Raw genomic sequence first — 16,996 nt, forward strand, 5'->3', positions numbered from 1 at the left:
TAAATTAACTAAAGGAATGCACATGGTACATATAAGCTTTTGTTTAGTGTCAATTCTAAATTACTATAAAAACCACTTTGATTTCCACTGTGGGCTGCAACACATTGCAATGAGGGGATTCATTATGTTGCAGCATTCTTTGGCTACCAATGAGTTAAAGGGACATGAAACCCATCATTTTTCTTTTATGATTCAGATAGAGCTCATGTCATCTTAAAGGGACATGAAACCCACATTTTTTCTTTCATGATTTAGAAAGAGAATGCAGTTTTAAACATCTTTCTAATTTATTTATATTATCTAATTTGTTTTATTATCTTGATATTCTTTGCTGAAAAGCATATCTAGATATGCTCAGTAGCTGCTGATTGGTTGCTGCACATAGAAGCCTTGTGTGATTGGCTCACCATGTGCGTTGCTTTTACTTCAACTAAGGATATCTAAAAAGTTAAGCAAAATAAATAATAGAAGTAAATTGTAATGTTGTTTAAATTTATATTCTATATCTGAATCATGAAAGAAAGATTTTGGGTTTAGTGGCCCTTTTAACAACTTTCTAATATATTTATATTATCACATTTTCTTTATTTCGCTTAGTATCTTTTGTTGTCAGTCAATATAAGGTCAGGAGTGTAAACAGTTGCAAAACTGTTATCCATTTGCATGAACACTAGATGGCAGCACTATTTCCTGTCATGTAGTTCTCCAGACGCCTACCTAGTTATTCCTTCAACAAAGAATACCATGGGAACAAAGTAAATTTGATAATAAAAGTAAATTGAAAACTTTTTTTAAATTGTATTCTCTGTCTGAATCACAAAGGAAAATGTGTGGGTTTCATGCTCTTTAATAAATACTGTTTGAAAAAAAGGAATGCTAAGGATAAGGTTATTCTATGGATTTTGGCATATTTTTGGAATATTTTTTGTCATCAAAATCTATGTTCAGAAACTTTTTCTCTAGAAAATACCACTGAGATCTGTATTTGTTTAGCAAACACATTATTCAATTTTTAGGTCATTTTGTGTGCTCACAGTGAGTTTTGTAATTTTGATAAAAAATAGATTCTTTATAAAAGATTCCATTTTTTTATTTTTTTATTTTGGACAATTATATAGCAGATTAAAACAAATAGACATAAATCTATGTAACTTAAAATTTTAGATAAAAACAAAGTTGCATGGCACAAAAACCTTGTAACCATAAAAAAAACATATATATTTTTTTACATATTTTACTACTGCACTTTTAAATGAACAATGGAATGTCCCTTTAATATTTACAAGGTACACAGCTGTCTTCTCTACAGCAATACATATGCATTATTTAATGTATGTATGTATATATTTTCAGATTGTATCACAAATCCCTTAAAATCATAAGACGTCAGTTGCAGATGTAAACAAATATAATGGGAATGGAGTTATCAAGAGATATATACCTAATTGTAAAAAGAGTAAATCAGAGTTGCTAAAATTATTTGCTTTGTAGCTTGTCTGTCTCATTTAATAAAATTGTGTGACCTTAGGGATCTTATAATCATAGAGACCAAAATATAAAAAACGCATGCACACATTTTACACATTACAACGTGTATGTGTATGTCTGTGTGTTGTTGAGTATATGTTATATCCATACACACACACTAACCCCAAACTCATGGTTGCTATAGGACTATAGGACCATTAAAGAAGCTAAAGACAATAAACAAATTGCAGCAGATGAATTAAACATTAGGTGTCTATCTTTAGCATTGAGTGAAACTTGTAACTTACACACACAAACACACACTGACACTCATACAAACACACACACACTGACACTCATGCAAACACACTGACACTCATACAAACACACATACACAAGCACACACACACACTGACACTCATGCAAACACACACCGACACTCATATTCAAACACACATACACAAGCACACACACACACTGACACTCATGCAAACACACCGACACTCATACAAACATACATACATACACACACACTCATACATACACACAAATTCACGCATACACACTCAAACATGCACAGACACTCATACATTCATACATACACACACACTCATACATACACACTCATACATACACACACATACATACACACAAATAAACATATACACACACACACATACTCATACATACACACATGCACACATACTCATATATACACACAAATACACACACACACTCATACATACACACAAATACACATACACACACTTATGCACAAGTACACACACACACATATACATAGAAACATATACATGCATGTACACACACTAGACACAGGAAAGGAGAGGAAGGAAATGTAAAAATGTACTAGTAAACGGAATTTTAAATATAAGGAAAAGACTACTTTTCTTACTAGCATTCTTCAATTACTTACTAGTTAAGGACTAGTGGAAATGCCAGCTTGATAGAGAGATAGATAGACAGACAGACAGATAGATGGCAGATAGATAGATAGATTGATAGATGAAGGATAGATATAGATAGAGAAGAGATAGATAGATATATACATAGTTATAGACAGGCAGACAGACATTGTAGTCTTCATACATATTTAGAGGCATAGTTACAATAAAGATGTGTCTATAAGTGTGTTCACATATTGCAGTGTTTGGAGCAATATCAGTTGCTTCACATGACACCAGTAATGCCAGTAACACTAGTGACTATATATGAATATAAGTGAGAAGCCGCCTTACCATTCCCAATAGACAGCACTTGCATATTTTCAAACTCCAAAGTGGTGTAAGCTGGATCCAACGCTTCAGTATAGTCTGCCATATCCATGTCTATCAGAGCTTTAGAAAGTCTCATTATCGTGAGCAAACAGCGGCTCCGTTCCAGTAGATCCCCAGTTTGAGGTTATTGGCCCCAGAACCTTTAGTGCCTTTTACTCCACTCTTCTCCCAATGTGTTAAATTGCAATGTTGAACTGAATGGATTAGCAAAGCTACAAGGCCTATAGCTCTCTTAGGGTGGAGTCCCCAAAGTTAATTTTTAAACTACCCACCTATTGATGTTTATTGTATAACCTCCTTCTTTCCCTTCTTCTCTCACTTTAGTTTTATCATTTATAGCTACAGTGACCTGTAAGTTCCTATTTGCAGCTACTGCTTAGGTACAACAAGGAACTTGAAACACTAAAACATACATAGACAAAGTGATACACAAACATAATTCTACACATAGATATGCAGTGACACATTGACACACACACATAATACAATGACATAGGAGAACAGTCACACAAATATACTGGTAAACCTGCAGGCAAGTTGTGCACAGAAATACAATAATACAAAGGGACACAGTGACAAATATCATATGCAGTGTTACATATAGAAGCCCTGACATACATATGCAGTGTTACATATAGAAGCCCTGACATACATGTGCAGTGTTACATATAGAAGCCCTGACATACATGTGCAGTGTTACATATAGAAGCCCTGACTTACATGTGCAGTGTTACATATAGAAGCCCTGACATACATATGCAGTGTTACATATAGAAGCCCTGACATACATGTGCAGTGCTACATATAGAAGCCGTGACATACATATGCAGTGCTACATATAGAAGCCCTGACATACATGTGCAGTGCTACATATAGAAGCCCTGACATACATATGCAGTGTTACATATAGAAGCCCTGACATACATGTGCAGTGTTACATATAGAAGCCCTGACATACATGTGCAGTGTTACATATAGAAGCCCTGACTTACATGTGCAGTGTTACATATAGAAGCCCTGACATACATATGCAGTGTTACATATAGAAGCCCTGACATACATATGCAGTGTTACATATAGAAGCCCTGACATACATATGCAGTGTTACATATAGAAGCCCTGACATACATGTGCAGTGTTACATATAGAAGCCCTGACTTACATGTGCAGTGTTACATATAGAAGCCCTGACTTACATGTGCAGTGATACATATAGAAGCCCTGACATACATATGCAGTGTTACATATAGAAGCCCTGACATACATGTGCAGTGTTACATATAGAAGCCCTGACTTACATGTGCAGTGTTACATATAGAAGCCCTGACTTACATGTGCAGTGATACATATAGAAGCCCTGACATACATATGCAGTGTTACATATAGAAGCCCTGACATACATGTGCAGTGTTACATATAGAAGCCCTGACTTACATGTGCAGTGTTACATATAGAAGCCCTGACATACATGTGCAGTATTACATATAGAAGCCCTGACATATATGTGCAGTGTTACATATAGAAGCCCTGACATACATGTGCAGTGTTACATATAGAAGACCTGACATACATGTGCAGTGTTACATATAGAAGCCCTGACATACATGTGCAGTGTTACATATAGAAGCCCTGACTTACATGTGCAGTGTTACATATAGAAGCCCTGACTTACATGTGCAGTGTTACATATAGAAGCCCTGAGTTACATGTGCAGTGCTACATATAGAAGCCCTGACTTACATGTGCAGTGTTACATATAGAAGCCCTGACATACATGTGCAGTGTTACATATAGAAGCCCTGACTTACATGTGCAGTGTTACATATAGAAGCCCTGACTTACATGTGCAGTGATACATATAGAAGCCCTGACTTACATGTGCAGTGCTACATATAGAAGCCCTGACATACATGTGCAGTGTTACATATAGAAGCCCTGACATACATGTGCAGACATACTGCTATATTCTGATACATTTAGACTCGCACAGACATGCTGTACTGATACATGTATTGACACAATGATGCCTTACAGATTTACTAACCCTCATTAGTGATATATAAACACAATCTGACCAATATCAGAGAAATATAGAGATAAACTGATAGTACAGACATATTTTTAGGCAAACAAACATATATAGACAAAGACAGTGTAACATATATAGACAAAGACAGTGTAACATATATAGACAAAGACAGTGTAACATATATAGACAAAGACAAAGACAGTGTAACATATATAGACAAAGACAGTGTAACATATATAGACAAAGACAAAGACAGTGTAACATATATAGACAAAGACAGTGTAACATATATAGACAAAGACAGTGTAACATATAAAGACAGAAGTCACACTAATACACATACACACACACTGAAACCTGTCCAAACATGGTCTGACTGACATAAAATTATTGTCACTAAATAGATAAATACACAAACTGGTGCATATACAGACAAATTACAGAAACAATAATACACTTCAGACACACTAACATACTGATACCCAAGCAGATATACTGATACATTTACACACAAACTGATAAACATTGAGATATACTTATAAACATATGCAGAGCCACTTTAACACAAAAAGGTACACTGACATATGCTAATACACAAATGCAAACAAGAGTGCAGCTATAGTTTTAATGGATCTATTCTTCTGCACCAACTATACACTGCCAAAGTCAGTCATCCTCATAAAGGCAATTCATTTGTCATCCTTTATCTCTTACTTTTACAGGCTACAGCCCGTGTTGGTTCAGGTCAGCTTTGCAAGAAATTGAGCTGACTTGTTAGTACAAATATAGCAAGTCTGAGAACCACAGAACACTCCACATATTTTATACAATTAATCCAAACTTGTCAAAGTCAGGAGATAAGTCACACTACCTTCATCTATCAAGTTGCTATAGTTAGGACGGAAAGGGACATGGTACTTAAACATTTTCTATAATATATAAAAGAGCAACATGTACATGTTAATGTATGTATATATATATATTTATAAACAAAAAAGCTCAAGTAAAAATTGTTTAAATTTAATGTGATGGAATTTGATGTTTTTGTACAACTGAGTCCGGGAACTCTAATGCTCATTGGCTGATCACAGAAAAAAGTAAACCACTTTGGTAACATTAATAATAATAACAAATTCTATTTTTTAGAGAAATGTTTTGAGTTTCATGTTCCTTAAAAATCAGAAATATACAAGAAACAAGTCAGTTGTGAAGATCGTTCACAAATACAGGTGTCAATTATTATTAGGGTCACTTAAAAGGGAGATCTAATTAAAATGTTATATTATTTTACCATAATAGCATTTAATTTAAAAATGAAGTCATATTATTTTAATTTCATTTGTGATTTGATGGGACATTCAATTGTAAATTTAAAATTCTCTATTTTGTTATTTTTTCTCTCTGCGCTCACACAATCACTGACTGGAGCATATGCAAGTATACCTGTCTCTCATTAGCTCACCTGCAGTATCCTCATCTGGAATTATAGAGAAGCAGAACCATATTAAAATAAAGGAATTGGTTTAATAGATAAACTGAGGACTAGATTACTAGTGGAGTGTAAATTAGTGCTCCCGTGTTAACTTTGCTAGAAGTAAGCTTTTTGGCCGTGTTGGGGAGCACATGTATTACAAGTTGAAAGTTAAAAGTTGTCACATGAGTGATAATCAGATGTGCGCAAAAAAACAACTTTGAATATAGCAACTGCATCAACATATTGGGGGGTAGTTATCAAGCCGTCTACTTTTCTGACTTCGCCGGCCCAATACGCCCGCCTAAGCTCGCCTACCTTCGCCGCCGCGGACCTGAAAAAATACGCCTAAGTTATCAAATAAAGCTGTCAAAAAGCCGCGGGGCGATGAGCAGCGGACTGTGACAGTTATCACTCATCCGATCTCGCTGCCCTTCGGCTTTTTCCCAGCTTTATTGCTAGCCTGTCACTAAGCACTCACACTAAACTGCACTGTTCTACCCCCTATACCGGCGCCCCCGGAGCCCCCCGCAACTAAATAAAGTTACTAACCCCTAAACCGCCGCTCCTAGACCCCGCCGCAACTCTTATAAATGTATTAACCCCTAAACCGCCGCTCCTAGACCCTGCCGCAACTCTTATAAATGTATTAACCCCTAAACCGCCGCTCCCGGACACCGCTGCCACCTACAGTATACCTAGTCACCCCTATCCTGCCCCCCCTACACCGTCGCCCTCTATTATAAAATTATTAACCCCTATCCTGCTGATCCCGCACCTCTCCGCAACTAAATAAATAGTTTAACCCCTAAACCGCCGCTCCATGAACCCGCCGCAACCTATATTAAACCTATTAACCCCTATCCTGCCCCCCCTACACCGTCGCCACCTATAATAAATTTATTAACCCCTATCCTGCCCCCCACTACGCCGCCGCCACTGTAATAAAATTATTAACCCCTAAACCTAAGTCTAACCCTAACCCTAACGCCCCCCTAACTTAAATATTAATTAAATAAATCTAAATAAATTAACTCTTATTAACTAAATGAATCCTATTTAAAACTAAATACTTACCTTTAAAATAAACCCTAATATAGCTACAATATAAATAATAATTATATTCTAGCTATCTTAGGATTTATATTTATTTTACAGGTAACTTTCAATTTATTTTAACCATGTACAATAACTATTAAATAGTTATTAACTATTTAATAGCTTACCTAGCTAAAATAAAGAGAAATGTACCTGTGAAATAAATCCTAACCTAAGTTACAATTACACCTAACACTACACTATACTTTAATAAATTATTCCTATTTAAAAATAAATACTTACCTGTAAAATAAACCCTAAGATAGCTACAATATAATTAATAATTATATTATAGCTATCTTAGGATTTATATTTATTTTACAGGTAACTTTGTATTTATTTTAGCTAGTTAGAATAGTTATTAAATAGTTATTAACTATTTAATAACTACCTAGCTAAAAGAAATACAAAATTACCTGTAAAATAAATCCTAACTTAAGTTACAATTAAACCTAATACTACACTATCATTAAATTAATTAAATAAACTACCTACAAATAACTACAATTAAATACAATTACATAAACTAACTAAAGTACAAAAAAAAAAAAAGCTAAGTTACAAAAAATAAAAAATAAGTTACAAACATGTTAAAAATATTACAACAATTTTAAGCTACTTACACCTAATCTAAGCCCCCTAATAAAATAACAAACCCCCCCAAAATAAAAAAATGCCCTACCCTATTCTAAATTAAATACATTTCAAAGCTCTTTTACCTTACCAGCCCTTAAAAGGGCCTTTGTGGGGGCATGCCCCAAAGAAAACAGCTCTTTTGCCTGTAAAAGAAAAATACAAACCCCCCCAACATTAAAACCCACCACCCACATACCCCTAATCTAACCCAAACACCCCTTACAAAAACCTAACACTAATCCCCTGAAGATCATCCTACCTTGAGTCGTCTTCACTCAGCCGAGCCACCGATGGAACTGAAGAGGACATCCGGAGCGGAAGAAGTTAATCCTCCAAGCGGCGCTGAAGAAATCTTCCATCCGATGAAGTCATCATCCAGGCGGCGCTGAAGAAAAGTCTTCGATCCGGCCGATGTCATCTTCAAAGAGGCGCTGAAGAGGTCTTCTATCCGGGCGAAGTCATCTTCCAAGCCGGGTCTTGAATCTTCCTTCCGCCGACGCGGAACCACCTTCTTCACCGACGGACTCCTTTAAGGGACGTCATCCAAGATGGCGTCCCCTCAATTCCGATTGGCTGATAGGATTCTATCAGCCAATCGGAATTAAGGTAGGAAAATCTGATTGGCTGATGGAATCAGCCAATCAGATTCAAGTTCAATCCGATTGGCTGATCCAATCAGCCAATCAGATTGAGCTTGCATTCTATTGGCTGATCGGAACAGCCAATAGAATGCGAGCTCAATCTGATTGGCTGATTCCATCAGCCAATCAGATTTTTCCTACCTTAATTCCGATTGGCTGATAGAATCATATCAGCCAATCGGAATTGAGGGGACGCCATCTTGGATGACGTCCCTTAAAGGAGCCGTCATTCGTCGTAGTCCGTCGGTGAAGAAGGTGGTTCCGTGTCGGCGGAAGGAAGATTCAAGACCCGGCTTGGAAGATGACTTCGCCCGGATAGAAGACCTCTTCAGCGCCTCTTTGAAGATGACATCGGCTGGATCGAAGACTTCTTCAGCGCCGCCTGGATGATGACTTAATCGGATGGAAGATTTCTTCAGCGCCGCTTGGAGGATTAACTTCTTCCGCTCCGGATGTCCTCTTCAGTTCCATCGGTGGCTCGGCTGAGTGAAGACAACTCAAGGTAGGATGATCTTCAGGGGATTAGTGTTAGGTTTTTGTAAGGGGGGTTTGGGTTAGATTAGGGGTATGTGGGTGGTGGGTTTTAATGTTGGGGGGGGTTGTATTTTTCTTTTACAGGCAAAAGAGCTGAACTTTTTGGGGCATGCCCCCACAAATGGCCCTTTTAAGGGCTGGTAAGGTAAAAGAGCTTTGAAATTTATTTAATTTAGAATAGGGTAGGGATTTTTTTTTATTTTGGGGGGGTTTGTTATTTTATTAGGGGGCTTAGATTAGGTGTAAATAGCTTAAAATTGTTGTAATATTTTTAACATGTTTGTAACTTATTTTTTTATTTTTTGTAACTTAGCTTTTTTTATTTTTTGTACTTTAGTTAGTTTATGTAATTGTATTTAATTGTAGTTATTTGTAGGTAGTTTATTTAGTTAATTTAATGATAGTGTAGTATTAGGTTTAATTGTAACTTAGGTTAGGATTTATTTTACAGGTAATTTTGTATTTCTTTTAGCTAGGTAGTTATTAAATAGTTAATAACTATTTAATAACTATTCTAACTAGCTAAAATAAATTGAAAGTTACCTGTAAAATAAATATAAATCCTTAAATAGCTATAATATAATTATTAATTATATTGTAGCTATATTAGGGTTTATTTTAAAGGTAAGTATTTAGTTTTAAATAGGATTCATTTAGTTAATAAGAGTTAATTTATTTAGATTTATTTAATTAATATTTAAGTTAGGGGGTTAGGGTTAGACTTAGGTTTAGGGGTTAATAATTTTATTACAGTGGCGGCGGCGTAGTGGGGGGCAGGATAGGGGTTAATAAATTTATTATAGGTGGCGACGGTGTAGGGGGGGCAGATTAGGGGTTAATAAATTTATTATAGGTGGCGACGGTGTAGGGGGGGCAGGATAGGGGTTAATACATTTAATATAGGTTGCGGCGGGTTCAGGGAGCGGCGGTTTAGGGGTTAATACATTTATTATAGTTGCGGTGGGCTCCGGGAGCGGCGGTTTAGGGGTTAATATGTATAGCGTAGCTTGCGGTGGGCTCCGGGAGCGGCGGTTTAGGGGGTAATAACTTTATTTAGTTGCGGCGGTGTAGGGGGGGTCAGATTAGCGGTGTTTAGACTCGGGGTACATGTTAGGGTGTTAGGTGTAGACAGCTCCCATAGGAATCAATGGGATGTCTGTCAGCAGCGAACTTGTACTTTCGCTATGGTCAGACTCCCATTGATTCCTATGGGATCCGCCGCCTCCAGGGGTGGCGGATTGAAAACCAGGTACGCTGGGCCATAAAAGTGCCGAGCGTACCTGCTAGTTTTTTGATAACTAGCAAAAGTAGTGAGAATGTGCCGCACTTGTGTGCGGAACATCTGGAGTGACGTAAGAATCGATCTGTGTCGGACGGAGTCCGGCGGATCGATGCTTACGTCACAAAATTCTACTTTTGCCGGTCTCGAGCCTTTGATAACTAAGGCGTATCAGCCTCGCCACAAATACGCTGCGGAATTCCAGCGTATTTGAGGTTGACGGCTTGATAACTACCCCCCATTGCCACACAGAATTCAATGGAGCACAGAAAAGTAGAAAAAGCACCCTTACTCACCCGCACACCCAATTGCGTTTACTCAAGTGTGCTAACCCGACATGAAATATAAATATTTCTTATTCCAATCTTCTTCACATAGAAAATTATGCTCTATTTATTCTTAAATACATATTTCTATATATCTCATGTTTTTTTGGTGAAATATTTATCTATACCTACAGTGTGTGTGTGTGTATATATATATATATATATATATATATATATATATATATATATATATATATATATATATATATATATATATATAATTTGTGTTAGTATTTGAGTAGTTTGTGTTGTGTTTGAGTATTATCACATTTACATGTATTCGGCATAATGTATTATTAAAGGGACATGAAACCCAAAATTTTCTTTCATGATTTAGGTAGAACATACAGTTTTAAACAACTTTCCAGTTTACTTCTATTATCAATATTTCCTACTTTCTCTTGGTATCATTTGTTGAAGAAGCAGCAACACACTACTGGTTTCTGACTGAACACATGGGGGAGCCAATGACAATCTGTATATATATATGCAGCCACCAATCAGCAGCTAGAACCTAGGTTCTTTGATGCTCCTGAGCTTTCCTAGATAAACCTTTCAGCAAAGCACAACAAGAGATGGAACCAAATTTAATAATATAAGTAAATTAGAAAGTTGTTTAAAATTGTATGCTCTGTCTAAATCATTAATGTCTATTTATGACTTTACTGTCCCTTTAAAAATATAGATTGTGAGTACCTTTATAGATAATCAAAGTTGTTAACAAAAATAAATGAAGCTTGAAAAGTAGTGACCAATAAAAGAGAATAGAATTTAAAAGTTTGAATTATAAATTAAATGTTTATTACACAGACAGTTGTAGTAGATACATTAACATAATTACACACTGCCATGAGGGGATACACAGGAACCTCAACAACAACGCAAAGGATTTTCCCTATACCCCTGATGCTCAGCACAAATTTACCTGTTTACATGTATACAAAGAAAACTACATATTTTTGTTAGAATGTTTACTCAGTTTATATAACATGTATATGGGGTAAAATAAATCTAGTAATAAAATGTATTGTTCTATGTTCTTGTAATGTTTATCACAAAGTAAATCTTTTGCCTAAACTGAAAAGCACATATGAAAAACCTCCGACCCTGTGTATACTAAATATATATAAGGTTTTACATTACAACAAAAGCCAGAAACTGAAAACAGTGCAGAAGAATGAGCTCAGCTTGTTGAACCCAAAATACTTTCCATACTCAAACAAGTTAAACTAACCCACAACCTCAAAATAGACATTTAAAGCAGGTATGGAGAGAACATACCTTTGAGAAATAAAAAATAGCTGACTGATTTTTGCTTCATAAAATATTAATTTATCTGTAATCTATCTATCATCTGTTATCTATCTATCTATCTATCTATCTATCAATCATCTGCCTATCCATCCATCCATCTATCTATCTATCTATCTATCTATCTATCTATCTATCTATCTATCTATCTATTTTATTAAGCACAAATGAGCCCTCCAAGGTTGCTTTAGTCTATACAAGGAGTTACTTTAGACTGTACAAGGAGTTGCTTTAGACAGTAGGAGTTGCTTTAGACTGTAGAATGAGTTGTTTTAGACTGTAAAAGGAGTTGCTTTAGACTGTAAAAGGAGTTGCTTTAGACTGTAGAAGGAATTACTTTAGACTGTAAAAGGAGTTGTTTTAGACTGTAAAGGGAGTTGCTTTAGACTGTAGAAGGAGTTGTTTTAGACTGTAAAAGGAGTTGCTTTAGACTGTAGAAGGAGTTGCTTTAGACTGTAAAAGGAGTTGCTTTAGACTGTAGAAGGAGTTGTTTTAGACTGTAAAAGGAGTTGCTTTAGACTGTAGAGGGAGTTGCTTTAGACTGTAAAAGGAGTTGCTTTAGACTGTAGAAGGAGTTGCTTTAGACTGTAGGAGTTGCTTTAGACTGTAGAAGGAGTTGCTTTAGACTGTAAAAGGAGTTGCTTTAGACTGTAGAAGGAGTTGTTTTAGACTGTAAAAGGAGTTGCTTTAGACTGTAGAGGGAGTTGCTTTAGACTGTAAAAGGAGTTGCTTTAGACTGTAAAAGGAGTTGCTTTAGACTGTAGAGGGAGTTGCTTTAGACTGTAAAAGGAGTTGCTTTAGACTGTAAAAGGAGTTGCTTTAGACTGTAGAAGGAGTTGCTTTAGACTGTAGGAGTTGCTTTACAGTGGCGTCACTAGGGTTGGTGTCACCCGGTGCGGTAAGTTATGGTGTCACCCCCCCCCCCCAGAAAGCAGACACACACAAAAACACAGGCAAACACACATACAAACACTCAGACACACTCAAAACATACTCAGATGCACACACAAACACTCGGAAACACACTCAGACACACACACTAAAACACACACACAAAAACACTGAGACACACACACACACACAAAAACTCAGACACACACTTACAAAATATGTAAACTGCACTGCATTAATTATAAAGCGCATGCCTAGAGCTGCTCCCTGGCTCAGCAGAGCATCAAATGAAAGATAAACAGAGCACTCTAAAAATAAATCACTAAAGAAAAGTTTTAGGTGCAAACTATGAAAATTCTGCTCTCTGACTCTGTTCCAAGCCTGTCAGTGCACAGCCCCAGGCCGCGTGCCTACCGCTTCTTATGGCCAATCACCTCTGCACTCTGCCCACCCCCAGACCCCCGCCCGCCCTCATACCTGTTCAGTGTGCACTTAGTGTACCGTAACCGTAATGGTCTGGTGGGCATCATACGTGGCTCCTTCACTTTAAAGACAGTGTCAAACAGTCATGCGGTCAGGTGCCAGGCATCCCCTCATGATTTGCCAGTTCCCGTTTAGAGAGACAGCACAGCAGTGAGTGACTCCACTGCTCCACATGTCACTGAGCAGTGAGCACAGATAGGCAGACAGGTTTAGGCTAGCAGCGCAACTTTACAAGCCCCACGGCATGCCCACAACATTCATAGCGAAATTGGGCAGGGGAGAAGCAAAGTACAAACAAGCAAAAGCAGCCGGGAAAACTATTTGTTGAAATTGCAGCACTGGCTCAAGGGGCAAAAAAATTGTGTGTCTACATCTTCCCCAGTCCCACCAATGTTCACAAATGCCAGCCCCTCTAATAAAAAAAAAAAATCTATGCATCTCAACATTGTATTTCTTTGAATTTCAATAAAATTTAAAAAAAAAAATTTTTTTTTTTTTTGGTGTCACCCCCTGGAGGGTGTCACCCGGGTGCGGCCCGCCCCCCCCCTAGTGACGCCACTGTTGCTTTAGACTGTAAAAGGAATTGCTTTAGACTGTAGAAGGAGTTGCTTTAGATTGTAAAAGGAGTTGGTTTAGACTGTAAAAGAAATTGTTTTAGACTGTAAAAGGAGTTACTTTAGACTGTAAAAGGAGTTGCTTTACATTGTAAAAGGAGTTGCTTTAGATTATAAAAGGAGTTGCTTTAGACTGTAGAAGGAGTTGCTTTAGACTGTAGAAGGAGTTGCTTTAGACTGTAGAAGTAGTTGCTTTAGACTGTAAAGGGAGTTGTTTTAGACTGTAGAAGGAGTTGCTTTAGACCTATAGAAGGAGTTGCTTTAGACTGTAGGAGTTGCGTTAGACTGTAAAAGGAATTGCTTTAGTCTGTAAAAGGAGTTGCTTTAGACTGTAGAAGGAGTTGCTTTAGATTGTAAAAGGAGTTGCTTTAGACTGTAAAAGAAATTGTTTTAGACTGTAAAAGGAGTTGCTTTAGACTGTAAAAGGAGTTGCTTTACATTGTAAAAGGAGTTGCTTTAGATTATAAAAGGAGTTGCTTTAGACTGTATAAGGAGTTGTTTTAGACTGTAGAAGGAGTTGCTTTACACTGTAGAAGGAGTTGCTTTAGACTGTAGAAGTAGTTGCTTTAGACTGTAAAGGGAGTTGTTTTAGACTGTATAAGGAGTTGTTTTAGACTGTAGAAGGAGTTGCTTTACACTGTAGAAGGAGTTGCTTTAGACTGTAGAAGTAGTTGCTTTAGACTGTAAAGGGAGTTGTTTTAGACTGTAGAAGGAGTTGTTTTAGACTGTAGAAGGAGTTGTTTTAGACTGTGCAAGGAGTTGCTTTAGACTATAAAAGGAGTTGCTTTAGACTATAAAAGGAGTTGTTTTAGACTGTAAAAGGAGTTGCTTTAGACTGTAAAAGGAGTTGCTTTAGAGTCTGTAGAAGGAGTTGCTTTAGACTGTACAAGGAGTTGCTTTAGATTGTAAAAGGAGTTGCTTTAGACTGTAAAAGGAGTTGCTTTAGACTGTAAAAGGAGTTGTTTTCGACTGTAAAAGGAGTTGCTTTAGACTGTAGAAGGAGTTGTTTTAGACTATAAAAGGAGTTGCTTTAGACTATAAAAGGAGTTGTTTTAGACTGTACAAGGAGTTGCTTTAGACTATAAAAGGAGACTAAGGTGTGGTAGCCAAGCGCTAAGACAATCCCTTAAGCTGAATACAAATAAAAGGGTCTAACCAACCCCCAAGGGAAAGAACTAGTAGTAAAGGAATATGTACAGCGCCAATACAGGCTAAGGGATAAATATAAACACTAAAAGATGAAATGTATACCTGCTAAGGCTAAAAAAGGATTTATTGTATTGGTAACAATAGATGTATACCTGCTTAGGCTAAAAAAGGATTTATTACAAATAAAATAGTATTGATAACAATGAATGGATAAAATTAATGAATAAAAACAATGGTAAGGTAGAGTATCTCTGAAAAACTCACAATGTGCAAATGACAATTGGATCCAAGGGTGTGAGAAAACTAAAATGATGATATTGTGAAATCCACGTGTGAGTGTGGATACACAAATAAGCAAAAGTGTTTATGCAACATAAATGTGCAACATAATATGGGCATAAATGTGCAAATGTATTTACAGCATAAGTGAGCGGCCAAGTGTGAGAATAAAATTGTGAACACTGTGTGTAAAATAAAAAAGCATCGATTCACAACTAATAATCAAAAATACCCAAAAAATTCACAAAAAATGAGTAGTCCTGATAACACTGCAGTGCAAAAAATGAGTCACAGGTGAGTTGATACCAATGGGTGACAATTGTGGAAAAAAGGTGATGTGACACAAGGCAAAAAAGAAAAATATATGTGAAAAAATGATCAAAAAATCCAGTGAAAAACAAAAAACAAAAATGATGTTCAACAAATGTTAATAAAGATCAAAAAAGAACAAAAGGGGTGTTGTAATCCAAATAACAGTAAATTAGAAATGGAATCATATGAAGGAACCTTGAATCCTGAGGGGGAGAGTTCCCAGGCGAATCCTAACAACGGTCAGCTCTTTGTCCAATGTCCTAGAAATGTCCCTGTAGAAAAAGGATTAACATAGCGTAACAAGTCCTCAAAGTGGTTAAAAACTTAGAATAGTGCTTACCAACAGGTCTACGCGTTTCGGCCCCAAGATAAGGCCTTTATCAAGACTCGCTTTATCTTGGGGCCGAAACGCGTAGACCTGTTGGTAAGCACTATTCTAAGTTTTTAACCACTTTGAGGACTTGTTACGCTATGTTAATCCTTTTTCTACAGGGACATTTCTAGGACATTGGACAAAGAGCTGACCGTTGTTAGGATTCGCCTGGGAACTCTCCCCCTCAGATTCAAGGTTCCTTCATATGATTCCATTTCTAATTTACTGTTATTTGGATTACAACACCCCTTTTGTTCTTTTTTGATCTTTATTAACATTTGTTGAACATCATTTTTGTTTTTTGTTTTTCACTGGATTTTTTGATCATTTTTTCACATATATTTTTCTTTTTTGCCTTGTGTCACATCACCTTTTTTCCACAATTGTCACCCATTGGTATCAACTCACCTGTGACTCATTTTTTGCACTGCAGTGTTATCAGGACTACTCATTTTTTGTGAATTTTTTGGGTATTTTTGATTATTAGTTGTGAATCGATGCTTTTTTATTTTACACACAGTGTTCACAATTTTATTCTCACACTTGGCCGCTCACTTATGCTGTAAATACATTTGCACATTTATGCCCATATTATGTTGCACATTTATGTTGCATAAACACTTTTGCTTATTTGTGTATCCACACTCACACGTGGATTTCACAATATCATCATTTTAGTTTTCTCACACCCTTGGATCCAATTGTCATTTGCACATTGTGAGTTTTTCAGAGATACTCTACCTTACCATTGTTTTTATTCATTAATTTTATCCATTCATTGTTATCAATACTATTTTATTTGTAATAA

At 36.5% G+C, this 16,996-nt stretch overlaps 1 protein-coding gene across 1 annotated transcript in view; it reads right to left on the reverse strand.

Annotated features, from left to right (window-relative positions):
• The window catches only part of HNF4A (hepatocyte nuclear factor 4 alpha), a 91,069-nt gene extending 88,144 nt beyond the window's left edge, over positions 1 to 2,925 (reverse strand). Inside the window, 1 exon segment of the mRNA XM_053689783.1 lies at positions 2,724 to 2,925. Within this exon segment, the coding sequence (XP_053545758.1) occupies positions 2,724 to 2,838 (115 nt within the window). The 5' untranslated portion in view covers positions 2,839 to 2,925.
• Between the last annotated feature and the right edge of the window lie 14,071 nt (positions 2,926 to 16,996).

Source organism: Bombina bombina, chromosome 1 (assembly GCF_027579735.1).
Source record: "Bombina bombina isolate aBomBom1 chromosome 1, aBomBom1.pri, whole genome shotgun sequence".
NCBI lineage: Eukaryota > Metazoa > Chordata > Amphibia > Anura > Bombinatoridae > Bombina > Bombina bombina.